This window comes from Eulemur rufifrons, chromosome 21 (genome assembly GCF_041146395.1).
Source record: "Eulemur rufifrons isolate Redbay chromosome 21, OSU_ERuf_1, whole genome shotgun sequence".
NCBI classification, from domain to species: Eukaryota; Metazoa; Chordata; class Mammalia; order Primates; family Lemuridae; genus Eulemur; species Eulemur rufifrons.
The window spans coordinates 13,705,911-13,721,284 of NC_091003.1; the positions used below are offsets into that span (position 1 = coordinate 13,705,911).

Here is a 15,374-nt window from a genome sequence, read left to right on the forward strand (position 1 = left end):
CAGTCCTTGGGACTAGATGGCACAGGGAGGTGACAGAAGCTCTGTTTGGCACCAGGAACCACAGAAGAGATGATGTGACAAAGGCTACAAAGGGGTCATTTATTAAAAACAAAACCCAAAACCCTCAGCAGGATCTGAAGACGACGACAGAAGAGTCCGACACCCCGATCGCTTCAGCCTCTGTTAACAACACAACGCGTACCCCGTGGGCTCTAGCCCCAGTGACTCCAAGCGTTCCGGTTCATCGCACAGGTCAAGACAGAGGCAGTGACCCCAAGGAAGAAACCAGGACACGGGGGCCCTTCCCCAGCCCCTGCTCTCAGGTATCCTCAGCCGACTCCGAGCTCTGTCTGCCCCTGGACAACGTGCCATTTCTTACCAGGCTGCGGCTGCTTGAAGGGAAGGACGTTCCACTGGTGACCAGCAGAACGTGGCGCGCTGCAGCGGAGACCGCAGCACGGGCCGGATCCCAACCGGACAGAGCCGCCTGTGACTGCCCAGTTCCTGGAATTTAGGGCCCGGCTCAGAGGGGCCTTTGACATTTGTCCCCAACACCCAGTTGTCACCACAGGTAAACCAAGACTATAATCACAACAGCAAGGACAGGATTGTGTTGCTTTTTTCCTTTTTTTTTTTTTTTTTTCTTAAAGGAGTGAGGGCATGGAAAATACAGCACACCAATGAAACAAAATGTCAAAAAAAAAAATACAAAAAAATAGAAAATAGAAAAATGTATTTACAAGGAGTACATTACTATGATCAGAAAGCACAAAGACACCTGCTGCTATAATACATGCACTGGTTCAGGAAGAAACCGCTAAAAACCCTGCAAGGGAGAAGGCTGTAAGAAGAGAAAAAGGGCCAAAAGGGTTCCACTGTTCGTCCCTAATTTGCTGTACTGCTCAAACCAGGTCAGTCTCCCGAAGTCCGCGCGGCTGTCGGCACCATCGCTACACTGTTCCGCGACCCCGGGCCGGTTGTGGAGGGGAAAGACGGCAGCTCGTCCAGATACAAGGAAGCCACAGTAACTGCTCGACATGCTCAGAACGACGGCAAGCCCGTCTGCTACACAGCGTGATCTTAGCAGGTTTTAATTTGTTTATTCATAGATACCTATGTGTGTGTGTGCGTGTATGTACGTATGTATAAAACCGTGCCCTTGTTCACTGCCAACACGACAGCTGGGTGGACATGAACTCATTACAACAGATTCTGATGCGGATGTTGTAAGAAGTCACTCAATGTCTGTGGATTTAATAAGTCACTTCACACCACAGAAAATATTTAATAAATCCAAAAAAAGGAAAGAAGAATATAATGACAGAAGAGCTTCTGTCCCAGTTCTCTGAAACTGAGTCCCCCACAGGAAACTGGTCCCAAAGTTCTCGAGGGTTCATTGAAGAAACTTCGGTTTGCTAACTTTTTTAGATCCTTTTAGTGTTCAAAAGTTCTAGAACGACTCCTTGCCGTTTTCAGTTTTTAGACAGTCAAATCTCCCTCTCCCCTGCAAGGTGACAGTCTGGTGCAGAGTCTGGGGCAGATCCGTAAAAACCGGGGAGGAAGGAGCGCCGGGGAGAGCTGTCCCTTCCGGAAGAGGCTCTGCGTCTACAGCCGCAAGAAGAGCAGGAACCCAACTGGGCTCCGCGTCTCCCTCCTGCAAACGAGCTCCCTTTAAACGCAAAATCCAGTCACACGCAGTCCCTTACACAGGTACGTCTCTGAGTGCCAGGCCAGCTCTAAGAGAAAACGAAACCACGAGTTGAGAGAAAGGACTACGACGGCCACTCTGGTCACTTTCCGTGGGATCCATCATACTTCCAGGAAGCGCGAGCTGCTGGCCTTGGAGTGGAACGGCTCGGACCACATCCGCCGGAGGTCGCCCTGGGAAAGGAGGGACTTCACTAAGTTACAGATTTAAACATGAGGCGCACACAGCTACTGGTCTGCTCTGATTCTTGGTCTCAGATCACAGTGCTGCCGTGGGAGGATCGAGGAGCATTCCAGTGTTACTCACGGGAAGGTAACCCACCGTTGTCAGGGGGGCTCCTCAGACGAGAAGCTCGCGGGCCCCGAGCAAGGGATTCCTAACTCTATCCTGAGTAAGTTCTATCCTTGTGAGTCGGACGATCTGGGCAAGTAAAGTAACCTGTGTCTGGGGATGATAAACAAATCGGGCACGACAAGGGTCTCCCCAAACACACGGCCTCAGTGCGAGCCAGTCTCTCTCCATCACTGCCTAACTTAAAGTGTAAAAGCTGTGAGGCGGCGGGAGGACCCTGCCTTTGAGAGAAGCAGGAAGTCCCCACAGCTGGGCGCTGGGGCTTTTGGTTAATTACTGCACGACCAGGTGGCAGGGGGCGCAGTGGCCTAGCTCATTAGCATCGTCCCCCAGTGGCCGCAGGGACCTGCGGAGTCTGCTGACAGGCCTCACCTTTCCCCCCTTTTTCCTCTCACCTTTAAATAGGCCATGGTGAGGAGCGGCAATAAGGTGAACGGCACCAGATAGAGAAGGGCAGGCTGGGCGGCCCGGTGGATGCGCGAGGCCACCGTAGCAGTGAGCAGACCTGTGAGGGGAGAGGCGTTCGTCAGAGGGACAGGGAAGCCCCGGCCCCCGGCCGCTGTTGGGCAAAGTCCTCAGATGGCGCAGATCTAATGGGACATACTCCATCCTGCGGGTGGGGTGTGAAACGCCCAGCCTGAGCAGTTAAAGCAATGTGAACAGCGCAGCTTGAACAAGCCAAGCTGCAAGGACCCGGGACTGGCCCCCCAAGGCCCACCCCACGCTCAGGTTCCTGGGCTCAAACCCTCCCTCCAGCCCCCATCTCCTGTGGTGTGTGATGCTGCACTTGGAGGCAAGGACCTGGGTTCCAGTTCCAACCCTGCCACTTACGACAGCTACGTCCCCCTGGTTCAGGCATTTCGCCTCCTGGAGCCTCTGCTCATCTGTCTAATGGGGACAGTGCCACCTGCCTCGCCCCTCTGAGCTTCTGGACTGAAATGCTACGGGGTGAGTGAAGGGGCACGGAGGTGAGCAGGGCCCGCTGCTCCCAGCCTAGGGAGAATAAGCCAGAGGTGACAGAAATGTTAGTACTAATGAAAATAAATATCTGTTGAATAAAGGAGGAAATAAACACGACAGTCATTAAACTCGGCAGAAGATTTCAGTGGAGACTAATCACTGCATTGTGTGGTATGTCCCTGGCTTTGAGGACTGACCATGCTTTTCCTACAATGTCCTTCAGAAGTCCTGCTGGACAGGGAACTGGGCTATCCAGTTCGGAGAGCATCTGTCACTTTGTGGGCCAGAAGGTTTCTTTTTGGTTGTCTAGTACAACCACCAGAGTTAGTGCTCCCCTTCCAACGTCTGTAGCCAGAAGACCTGATGTCACTCCCAGAGTTGGAGGACCGCCAGGGAGGGTCACCTGCAGTCTCTCCGGTTCTTTCTTACCTACAAAGTACCCGATGAGGGTGCAGTGAAAGTAGGAGACCTTCTGCATGCGCCCAGAGATGTTGGCGGGTCCGGAGGCACCACAGGAGTCCCCGCTGGCTTGCTTCTTGTAGTTGTCATAGCGAAGGACAAAGCACAGCAGGAGACCAGGCATCACGATGTCCCCAATGCCCAACATGGAGAAGTGACTGCCGGTGGAGCTGGAACACAGTTTCAGAGGTTAGGGACGACACACTCTGCAGTCCAGTTTCCCCTCCTCTGTGCCACGTCTGTGCTTTTTAAGAAGGCAGATGGAAATCTCTGCTGGCTGAACCAACACTGGCTTTTAAGAGTTTAGAGATTAAAAGCCCCGAGAGTACTGTCAGCGGAGGTCTCCAATCTGGCCCCTCCGTGCTTCAGGAGGGCGCCTAGCAAGTGACTGCCTCAGCACGCGGCCCTTGGGCACGTCAAGCAATTCATTGCTGTGACGCATTCACTGGTCAGAGAGACCTCAAATAAGCACCCGACTGCCACTAGACACAGAAGATTAAAGCAGCACATTAATTTTGCCAAGATTATAGTACCAGGAGCTGTATAATTTTACCATTAGAACATATTTTTACAAATGTCTTAGAAGTAAAAAAGAACCAGATTCTCCTGTTAATTCCCTCCAGCCAACTTTAAACAGTAGAAATAGCATAAGATATGGGCATTTGGAAACAATCAATGATAAAACACAGCACCTGGATCACTTAGTGATAGATTTTGGAAAATTAATATTCTAGTCCTCATTTCCTGTGTACAATGCAACCCTCTCCAGTTTAGGACTAGAATGTTGATGACAAAAGACACACTGACCAAGGCAGGGAACAGACAGGCACAGGAAGGCAGCGTGACCCCCGTCACAGGATGGGGTCTGGCACGCCAGTCCTACCTCGGGAAGACCAGCTTTCCAGGCAGAGACAGGCGAGGAACATCACGCCCAACGTTGGGCCCCAGGTGGAGCTTCCGGGATAGAACATCAAGGGGATTGTCAGCCGGCTGCGTGGCCACCTTCACCATGACGTTGCTATTGAAGATGTAGGCTGAGAAAAATACCTGCGGAGTTGGAGAGAGGCCTTTACCAGAGGGGCTGGAAGCCGCCGGTTTCAGCATCAGCCCTCTTTGTTCCCAAGAGCAGAGCCTCAGAGTGCTGCGATGTCAGCGCTTGCTTTTTCAGCATGCGGCGAGGAGAAAGAACACCTCCGCGCTCCCTGGGTACACGCAGATTTCTGAACCCTCTCTACACCCGAAGAGCACGTCCCTACAGTGGAACTGGCTGTGGTCCCATGGCAGGGAACCTTGTCTGCCCGCTGCCTCTTCCACCCTCGGCCTCACACACACACTACCCACTGTATCACATCTCAACAAACAAAGGCTCAGGCAGCCCGTGGCCTAGGCACTTTTTTCTTCCTTAGGGACAGGGTCTCACTATGCTGTTGCCCAGGCTGGAGTGCAGTGGCTATTCACAGGTGTGATCATGATGCACTGCAGCCTCGAACTCCTGGGCTCAAGTGATCCTCCCACCTCAGCCTCCCAAGAACCTGTGCGCCCTGTAACATGTACGGTTCAAGACTGGAGGGCGTGACTGGTGGTCAGGCAGGCCCAACCCTGGATACTTATGGTGAACAGTGCTCAGGAGTGACTGCTTCAGTTCAACACTTGGACACAGCAGGGGCTTCTAGCGAACTTACCCAAAAGACATCATAGATCAGAAGCCCTGAGAGAAGCAGGCAGGAGACCTTGAGGCTCGGCAGGCGGACAAAGGCAATCATGGCGACACAGAGACCCATGGCAAGCGCTGGGAGGAGACAGGGAGAGCAGTCAGCACGTGGACTGCAGGCCCATCCTTTCCCCACCAGCGGCTCAGCCTAACAGGGCTTGCAATCCCCTCAACACTCAGGCAGTCCGAAGCTCTAGCTTCACACACTTACACCCCACGGTGCAAAGTGCCCACTTCAGCCCAGTTAGACCTGTTGGTATTTGGGGCAATTCCTTTTCTCCTGCTGTATATAGCGCTCAACTGTTGGAGACCCGGGAGACGCTCTGTTCCGGACCAGTCCGAGGCCTCCTGGCTCTTGTGCCCTGAATTCCCCAAGTGGATGCATCGTCCCTGCTCTTCACAGGGTTAACTCACACCCTAGATCACATCCCCGTTCACTGCGCAGAAACACCATCCCAGCAGTTCCTCCTCTAACTGCACGGTAGGAAACTAGAGAGCAGTCAAGCAAAAGTCTTAAAAATTGTATTCCCACTATCCGGAGATTACCACTGTTAAACATCTTCCTAAAATTTTTTACATTAAGTATGTATTTTTAATCTAATGAGATCACACAATCTATTTTTTTTAAGCCAACAATCTCCAGTTTAATTTCAATGAATTTTCATTTCATTTGGTTAAATTTCTCTAATAGACTCCTAAATATCTTCTACAGATGGGCTGTATAAGCTGGAGTGCAATCCAGGACCTGTGTACATCTTTTAAATCTTTTCCAGTCTGGCACAGTTCTTTTTTAATGACTCGTGGAGACTGGAGTCATTTGTCCTGCAGAACGTAGAACCTTCTTGATTTTTCTGGTGTTTCCCTATTGTGTTTGGCTTTTTCCTCTAAGGACATCATTAGCTGAACGAGGCGTTCTCTCTCACAGGTACAGTTCAAGACTGGTGGTCAGACAAGCCCAACTCTGGATACTTATGGAGAACAGTGCTCAGCAGTGAGTGCTCCAGAGTTCAACACACGGACAGCAGGGGCTTCTAGGGAATGTACGGTCTTAAACCTCTGGCCTCAAGCAATCCTCCCGCCTTGGCCTCCCAAGGTGCTGGGATTACAGGTGTGAACCACCAGGCCTGGCCCCTGTGATTATGTTTAACACATTAACTGCCACGTGAGTTGTATTTTAACTCACACTAGTTTTGAGCCCGAGGCCTCGTGGTGCATATATAACTCACACGTCTCTTTATTCACCATACCTATGGGCACATAAAACAAAAAATAACAAATTTTTCATTAAATTAGAAAGGATCGTTTTGTTGTCGAAGTTTTTATTCTGTTTTTGTAACAAAACACGTGGCCCCAAGAAAAGATTTTTTTTCTAGTGTGGCGTGGCAGTCAATGTGTTAAAATTGTACTTCCTCCCTATCCTTGCCTTATTTTTTTCTTTTACATCTGTAAGAGACACTAGATAACTTTTTTTTCCAATTCTCCCCTCAACTCCATGGAAGCTCCTTGAGGGCATGGCTCAGGGCGGTGTCCCTGGGGTCCAAACCTCTCCCGCCTTCTGCAAACATGCGTCTGATTAGGCCACACAGCTGCTGACGAATTTTCCATGGGCTCCTGCACGTGGGACGAGCGTCCAGCTCCCCGGCCAGGCGCTGCAGGCCCACACAGGAGGGCACTCTCCACTGCGTGGCCCACGCTCTCCACATGCACTTCCTGCCGCCTGATCTCCAGCCCCGCAAACACGATCCCACCTCTCAACACACACCGTGTTCTTTCATGCTCCACACAGAAAACCCGCCCCTGGCTGCTTCATCTGGAAAATTCATCCTGATTCATACAGTGCCAGGTCAGAAAGCTTCCTCAGGGTCTGTCCTGACCTAACCAGAGTAAGTTGTTTCTTCCACGTGATGCCACAGAACTCTGACTACCTCTCAACTCATTCATCCTTTCTGTGACTGGGATTATCTATACACGAGGGGGTTTGTTCCCTACACCAGCTGACTGTGCATTCCTGGCAGACAGAAGCCATGTCTTTCTGTGGGTCCGTAGCACTTAACGGAGTAGACATTTAATAAATACTTGCTAAATGAGTATTATTTGTCTATTAACTTCAAATTATCTAAGGAAAGTATAAAATATTTTATTATCAGTTATCTATCATTTTAATAGAATTGGTGGCAAATTGCCAATATATGTAAAAAAAAAAAAAAAGTAGATAAATACAGCAGTTTGGCAGACCCTGGACACATCAGCTCAGCTAATATTCCATGAGTTCCTACGGTGTACACAGCATTGCATAAGCACAAAAGCATGCCTGTCCCTACTACAGAGAATGGCTGGAAAGACAGTAATAAAAGTAGGAACAACAAAATGTATCATCATCGTTATCAATCATTCACTGAGCTCCATGGGGTGTAATACGGTGTGAATTTTGTAGAGATGTGGTTGAGACCTAATTCCTGACTTTACAATATAGGATGCTCATTCTACTAGGGTCTCCTTTAATTTTTTAAATAAGTTTACAGAAACAGAACTGAACTGGTAAATGTATAAAAATGCAAGTCATTTGAAATAAACCTAATGACCCACGTTACCTAGGTAGGGTCAGTTAGGCTTTGCCAAGCTCGGAGGACTCGGAGCTGCGTGGGGAGGACCGAAGCCGGCGTCTGGGCATTGAGAGACGCTCCAAAGCCCATGCTCTCGCCAAATCACGCCCATTTTTTGAAGGACAGGCTCTCCCTTATCATTATCTTTAGGAGACAAAGGTCTGGCTATGTTGTGAGTCAGTAAACAGGACAGGGATCAGCCCAGCTGGCTGAGGGACAACAGTGGTCTGTGGGTGGGAAGCCATGGGGCAGAGGCTCGGAACTGGTGGCCACACAACAGGTGAAACTCGCGTCTGTGTCTCAGTACTGGCTGGGGTGGTCTGTTCACCGGCTTACAAGTGAACACACGGCATGCAAAGCATCAAGGGAACAAAGGAAGCCACCAAAAGGCCTGAGATGAATAGTCAAGAGACAGGAGAGTGTGGGAAGTGACGGTCAGTCCCACTGCATCTCACCAATCACCAAAAGAGGGAAGAGGGGCCGGGAAACCGAACAGAGCAGCAGAAGGGCAGGCTCCTCGGGTCGGGCGGGAAGCGCCTCTGTGACACATGCAGATGACTTGTTCCTTTCTGAACCTTTCCATTAAATTCACCACAGAGTCAGTTCATCCTAAACTTGCAGGAGCCTTTGAAGTTCATATGGTCTGAGCATCCACCTGCCGCCTGTCATTCATCTTATGCTAAACATGGAAAAGAGAGAACTGCTCAGCGACAAGATTTTCTACGACTCCAGACAATGTCATCCTATCCTAGCCTTCCAAACAAGAAACTCGGGGTTCGTTTTCAACTGATCACCGTCTTTCATCGTGTACGCACAATCTGCAGCCACCCTGGGCTGTTGCCCTGGGCTGCGACTGCAGCCTTGGTCGTGCCTCCTCACGCTCCCTACTTCCCTGCGTGTTCTCGCCCCACCCCTTTCTTTCCCATTTACTCTCCACTGCCGTTGTCAAACGTTTATCTGTCCATATCATCTTCTGCCTTAAGGTCACCAGGTTCCCTTCTCGGTGACGGAGCGAGGTTAATTATAAAGTTGTACAACCGCAGCGGGTACAGCTTACACGGAATGGGGCTGTGTGTTGAGCAACCCTCTTTCCCATTTTTCTAGGTCTCCCACTGTATTCTGAGTTCTGTGTACGAAGAGGCAGAATGTATCCCCCTTTGACTATCTCAGAAAAGGTTCTTATTAATAATGTAAGTATGTTGAATGACTATCACTCCCACCCCAATGAATACTGCCACAAGCATGTCACATCCTCAAAACGTGCTCTCCGTTATTCATCTCGTTTGCCTTTCTTCATACTTTCATTCAAGTATCGCTTTAAAAATCTTACCTCGTCCTTAGGGCTTTTCCAGACCAAAGGGAAGAGAAGTGCTCTCTCCTCCTTTGCTGCTTGAGAAACTCAAGACTCTTTCCCTTAGCTTTACCAACAAACCTTAGCTTTTGGCTAAATGTAAATTAACCAACAGTGTCAGGGAAGTAACTTATTAATCTTAGCCACTTAGCTATAGTTATTTTCAATTTATTATTGACATCTCTATATCACCTTGTCTTCCACAACCAGGGACAGGGACAAAGACGACACCAAACTGAGCTAAAACGTTCTCTACACTAGCATTACATAACCTGTAAGGTTTCTAAGCAGTGCTCACGCTCTAAAATAAAAGAGCTCTAGATATCTATGCTTTATGTGGACTAAGCTCTAGAGTGTAGCATTTTAAAACAAAAAATAAATCGCTAGACTTCTGGCATTAAACCTTTTCTAATCATAGGTTAGTAGCAACTGCTACAAAACAGGGGTGGGGGCTGGACTGGACATCTGTCAAGACTGCTAGTCCCTGAACCCAGAAAGGGGATACAGACCGCACTGGCTTCAACGAGCCTGGAACAGTAGGTGTGTGTGCTCAGATTCATCAGCTTTTAGCTAACATACCACCACCTATTGGTCAAATTCTTTCAAGCCTTCCCAAATTTGAAAGGTTGATTTGCCAAATGAAACTGAGTTACAGTAGATACAACAGCTCTAGATTTCAGTTTGAGAAAACTCTGAAGTCTGTTCCTTTTTTTTTTTTTTTGAGACAGGGTCTCGCTCTGTTACCCAGGCAGGAGGGCAGGGGTGCAATCACAGCTCACAGTCCAGTGCAGCCTCAAACTCTCAAATGCCTGGGGCTCACGTGATCCTCCTTCCTGCCTCAGCTTCCCGAGTAGCTGGGACTACAGGCACACACCACTGCACCTGGCTAATTTTTCTTATTTTTTGTAGAGATGGGGTCTTGAACTCCTGGCCTCAAGTGATTCTCCTGCCTCAGCCTCCCAAAGCACTAGGATTATACCTGTGAGCCACCTTGCCTGGCTGAAGTCCATTCTTAGTATTAATACTTTCTAGTCTGGCCCTGAAAATAATTTATCATCCTGTTTTCACTCTAAATTAGCTTCAAAGAACAGGCTTTAATTAAGAAACACTCATTTAAAAAACCCTACCACCAAATATCACTGCCTACAAGATGATTTCTCACTCTGCAAAAGTCTGGAAAGATAATTTCCAAGCCAGAGAGCAACACAGACCATGTTTAGAAAGCTACATTACTGTGATAGCAGAAAACAGGTCAAACACATCAAACACTTGTCTGAGAAACAATTAGAAAGCTCAAAGGCTCTTTCTATCAGTATTGAGGAAAAATTCTATCCTTGGCCACAAAGGCAGTTTAAGCAGTACAAACTGGAAGGAGAGATCCTCAGACGAGTAAATATTGGGAAATTGCAATAATGATAGAAAATACTGTAAAAGTCTACTAGTTAGGGCCAATTAGGATATGTGGGAGCTTCACTGAACAGTCAGCCAAAAATTTCAACTACTTAGTGAATTTCACAATGAGAATGTGAATTTCACAATGGAAACGTACTTCTTTTTTGAGACAGGGTCTTGCTCTGGTGCCTGTGCTGGAGTGCAGTGCTGTCATCGTCATAGCTCACTGCAGCCTTCAACTCCTGGGCTCAAGAGATCCTCCTGCCTCAGCCTCTCAAGTAGCTGGGACCACAGGTACATATCACCACACCTTGCTAATTTTTAATTTTTTTGGAGAGACGGGATCTTGCTATGTTGCCCAGGCTAGTCTCAAACTCCTGGCTTCAAGCGATCCTCTCACCTTGGCCTCCCACAGTCCTGGCATTACAGGCCTGAGCCACTGTGCCTGGCCCCACTTCTGATAGTGGTCACTGGGAAAATAGTTTGTCCTTTATGGCCAATTTTCTAACAACTCTACAGTCTACAGGAAAAGACTCCTACAGTAAAACAGACCCTTTACTATGTCTTACTGAGAGCTGCTTACTCCATTCTTCCGTGAGTCTGATAAACCTATTCCAACCCGTCCACAGAAGTACGATGAAGAAAACTCTGCTGACTTGCTCGAAAGCATGTTTCTGATGACTGTGTAAAAGAATGTCATCTTCTATAATGCCAACTTTTTCTTTTTTCTTAGTGACATACTGTTAGTAGATAGGTATTTTTTCTGTTCTATGCCATGTAGGGTAGGGTAGAGCTGAGAGTATAAAGAACGCACTGCTTATTGTTTTGAGAGAGATCTCATCTTTTTTGGGTCCATAGCTTAGTAAGGACTTAAAACCCTTAGCAAAACATGTGAATAGTGTATCGTGTGTGTCTGAACACATAAACAAAGAGATACATGGAAGGAAGCCACCAAACAATTAGTAGTGGGATTACTGAGAACCTTAGACCACACAGGACTGAGACTTCAAGGCAGTTTAAGTATTACTTTTCGTAGTAATGGACTTTAGCCTGGTAACACTGAGAATCATCAGTCCTGCTTAGGTGATTACTGCAATATATTACTTAGCTAAACCAGTAGCACCTGGAGTTTTCATCGTCTCATGTCACATAACATCTGTGTAGGTGGATTTAAATGTGTATCATTATGGGGGTGGCCTCTCAACCTGTCATTTAAAGTCACCATCATAAATGTTTCTCTTAAAAATATGTAGTTCACATTCATCCAAACAGTCAATTTATATGGATTTAAATAATCTGATTTAGGTTTTAACCAACTAACCAGCATTCTAAATAGTTTTTGTTCAGAAGTAGTAGAGGAGAAATATCTGTGCTGCTTGTTTCCTCGTCAGGAAGCCACTGGACTAGAAAAGACTGAAGGGATATAATCGTAAAAGCAGCCATGAGATTTAATTTGGACTAGTATTTGCTATCTCTACGCCGATCATTATCATAATCGAGACTCAGTAGTCTATAATGCATATTTTAATTAGAAATTGGGTTCTATTAAACTCTTTCAAAATTCCCTACATGCTCAATTTATGTACTACTTACCTCTCCTCCCCTTTTATTTAACAAATCATTCTATAGAAATCAAGAGTTAATCTCGGGAAAAGTCTAATGCACATTCCTATGACTTTATCACGTTTAACGATACCCAGTCCATATAAAGTAGGCATGTGCCCTTTCACCATAAGCCGGACAAGCAACTCGTGTGACTTTGCTTGAATGTAATTTCTTTTTCTCAGCTTACTGTTCATCAACTTACAGAAGCACTGAAGTATCAAACACAAATCATAAGAATACTGAAAGCACTAATACTTGATTTGGGAAATTTAACAGTTCTGATAACCACTTAAAGATTCTAACCACTGCACTTCAGAAATGCTCATGTGCATTGTGGGTGCTCAAGTACTGAAGCAAATGATTACAGTACATGTTTTTATAAGGCAATACAGAATTCTAAAACAAGAGACCAAACCCCTCAACATCAGCAAAGGTGAATTACTGCACAAACCAGGCAATGGTGATTTTGGGTCTGCTTTCCGTGCCTGAGTCATTAATGGTCTGCATGTAAGCATAACTGAAGTGTAACTTGGTCTGCAACCTCAAGGAACTGTTTTCAGTTTTTTGTTTTTTTTTTTGAGATAGAGTCTCACTCTGTTGCCCACACTAGAGTACCATGGCGTCAGCCTAGCTCACAGCAACCTCAAACTCCTGGGCTTAAGCAATCCTCCTGCCTCAGCCTCCCGAGTAGCTGGGACTATGGGCATGCACCACCATGCCCAGCTAATTTTTTCCGTATATGTTTTTAGTTGTCCATATAATTTCTTTCTATTTTTAGTAGAGACGGGGTCTCGCTCTTGCTCAGGCTGGTCTCGAACTCCTGAGCTCAAACGATCCACCCGCCTCGGCCTCCCAGAGTGCTAGGATTGCAGGTGTGAGCCACCACGCCCAGCCCGTTTTCAGTTTTAATAGCTTGGTAGACACTAAAAAAAAAAGCACTGAATAACTACTATGACAACAAATATACACAAATTTACCTATTTATAAAAATATAAATTTAACATTTTATTTTTAAAATTATCAAACAGTAAAATCGACAGTTTTTCTTTAGATGTAGTAGTTCTATGAATTTTAACACAGGGACAGACCTGCAAAGCCACCAGCACACTACACTTGGCACACACAACAGCTGCATCACCCCCCAGAAAAGTCCCCTGTGCCAACTGTTTATAGTCACCTCACTCCCCCACATAACCTCCGGCAACCACCACTGATCTGTCTCCTGTCTCTATGATTTTGTCTTTTTGAGCAAAAAATATATTTTTATTTAAAAAGTATCTGTCACTATAATATCACCTTTGATTAAAATTTTATAGAACTTGCAATCCACTCAATAGTTTGTTTCCTCATAATATTCAGAGTCTTACAGCTTTTTACTAATTAACTTGGCACATATAAATTTTAAATCCTTGGTATTGGTCAAAATTACTTATGAGGAAAAACATTCCTTGAAGTAGAAGGACAAGTTTTTAGTTTTCTTTAAGGTTTAAAATTTCTTCCTTATTAAGAATAACATAATTCCCTTTCACTGAACATTTCCTGGGTATGTTGATATAATTCTGATTCTGGATCACAGAAAAAGACAGTTTACAATCCTTTTTGTCAAATTCTATCCAATTTGTACATGAATAGAACATCCTTGGTTTTGAGTTAATTCACGTTTTTGATGCAACTGTTTTCTAAAAATTATAAATATAACAATACCACTAAAAAACTCCCCCAAACTATATGGATCAAATACTACTCAGCAAACTTAAGATGAGTCATAGAAAGTATGTATATCCTATAAGATCAGTACTGAGAGACTGTTTGCCTAACTTAGCTGCTCCTGCATTTGAGGCTGCGATGGTGAGCCTCACTCTGCCTGGCTCTGGGCTTACACCACAGAGAATGTCAACGCCATCGCTGCTGGGCCAGCGCCACGGCTGCAGGGAAACGCTGCCTGGCAGAGCGCAGAGGGGCCCCGCAGACCTGGTGTCCAAAGAGCTCTGTTTCCAAGGTGTGGAGTAGCCTTGCCACTGCTTGGAATGCGTAACAGGTACAGATGCGATCCATACCTGTAATCCCCAGTTTTCAAATTCCTTCCTTCAAAGTTCCTTAGATAGTATAAAAGTGACAACCTTTATATTTTAACCTCCTTCCTTTCTGAACCACCAAAACAAAGAGAAGGTGAATAGACTTTGTGGGGCCAAGTAGTTAGAAGTTTCTTGAGATTAGGAAAGCACACTGTGAAAATGAGAGCAAGGACTGTATGTAAGGAAAGTGGAGAGAAGGTTTCAGGGTCTTCAATAAAGCAAAGTTTAAAAATGTCTCCAGGGAAAGACTAGAGGAATTACGGGGGGGCTTTTGGAAATGCCCTTCTAAGATATTTTGGTAGTAAGCGTGAAATATACATAGGGGTTCTGAGGCAAGTTACTTTTCTGAACCTCTGTTTTCTCTTCTGGAAAACAGGAACAGTAACAGTACCTACTTCAAAGAGGTTTTTTTGAGGATTAAATGAGATAATCAATGTAGAACACTCAGCAGAGTGCCCAATGCATAAAATGCACTCAATAGATTTGAGCTATTGTTGTCTCTTCATTATCAATGAAGGAAAATTCTCACATGCTATAAATCAGAGCACAAACTGCTATAGCCTATCTGAAAGGCAGTATAAGTAAGAGATATAAAATTTTTAAATGCAAAAACCCTTTGTTCCAGCAATTTCATGTTTAGGATGTCATCCTCAGAAAATTTTACTAAGTAATCTGACCTGTACACTAAGAGGCAAAATAAGAATGTTTACCTCAGGGTTATTTACAATAGAAAAAGATTAAAAACAATCTAAGGATATAGCAAGAGTTAACATACACATAATGGAATACTCTGGAGTTATTAAAAAAGATATGATATACCTCAAGGTAATGATATAGATGTGTATTTTTATCATTACATAAAAAGTATACTGTATATCATATACAACCCAGATTACATGTAACATGTTATATATGATCTGTATTATTATATATTAACATATAATATACTCCACAATATTGTGCATTATAATATAACCCCATTTATATAAGAAAGTATAGTCTACACAAAAACTTGTACACAAATATTCACAGAAACATTGTTCATAATAGCCCAAAAAGTGGAAACTGATGGAGAAACAAAATTGGTACAGTCATACAACAGAATAGTATTCAGCCATAAAAAGGCATGAAGTCCTGATACATGTCACAACATGGATAA

General features: G+C 45.6%; 1 protein-coding gene across 1 annotated transcript in view; it reads right to left on the bottom strand.

Moving 5' to 3' along the window:
* Nucleotides 1–648: 648 nt before the first annotated feature.
* Nucleotides 649–15,374, bottom strand: part of SPPL3 (signal peptide peptidase like 3) — a 115,230-nt gene continuing 100,504 nt past the window's right edge. Inside the window, exons 7-11 of the mRNA XM_069497191.1 lie at nt 5,161–5,267; nt 4,362–4,525; nt 3,449–3,648; nt 2,455–2,564; nt 649–1,881 (exon numbers count right to left, since the gene is read on the bottom strand). Of these exons, the coding sequence (XP_069353292.1) occupies nt 1,810–1,881; nt 2,455–2,564; nt 3,449–3,648; nt 4,362–4,525; nt 5,161–5,267 (653 nt within the window). The 3' untranslated portion in view covers nt 649–1,809. The remainder of the gene's footprint in view (nt 1,882–2,454; nt 2,565–3,448; nt 3,649–4,361; nt 4,526–5,160; nt 5,268–15,374) is intronic.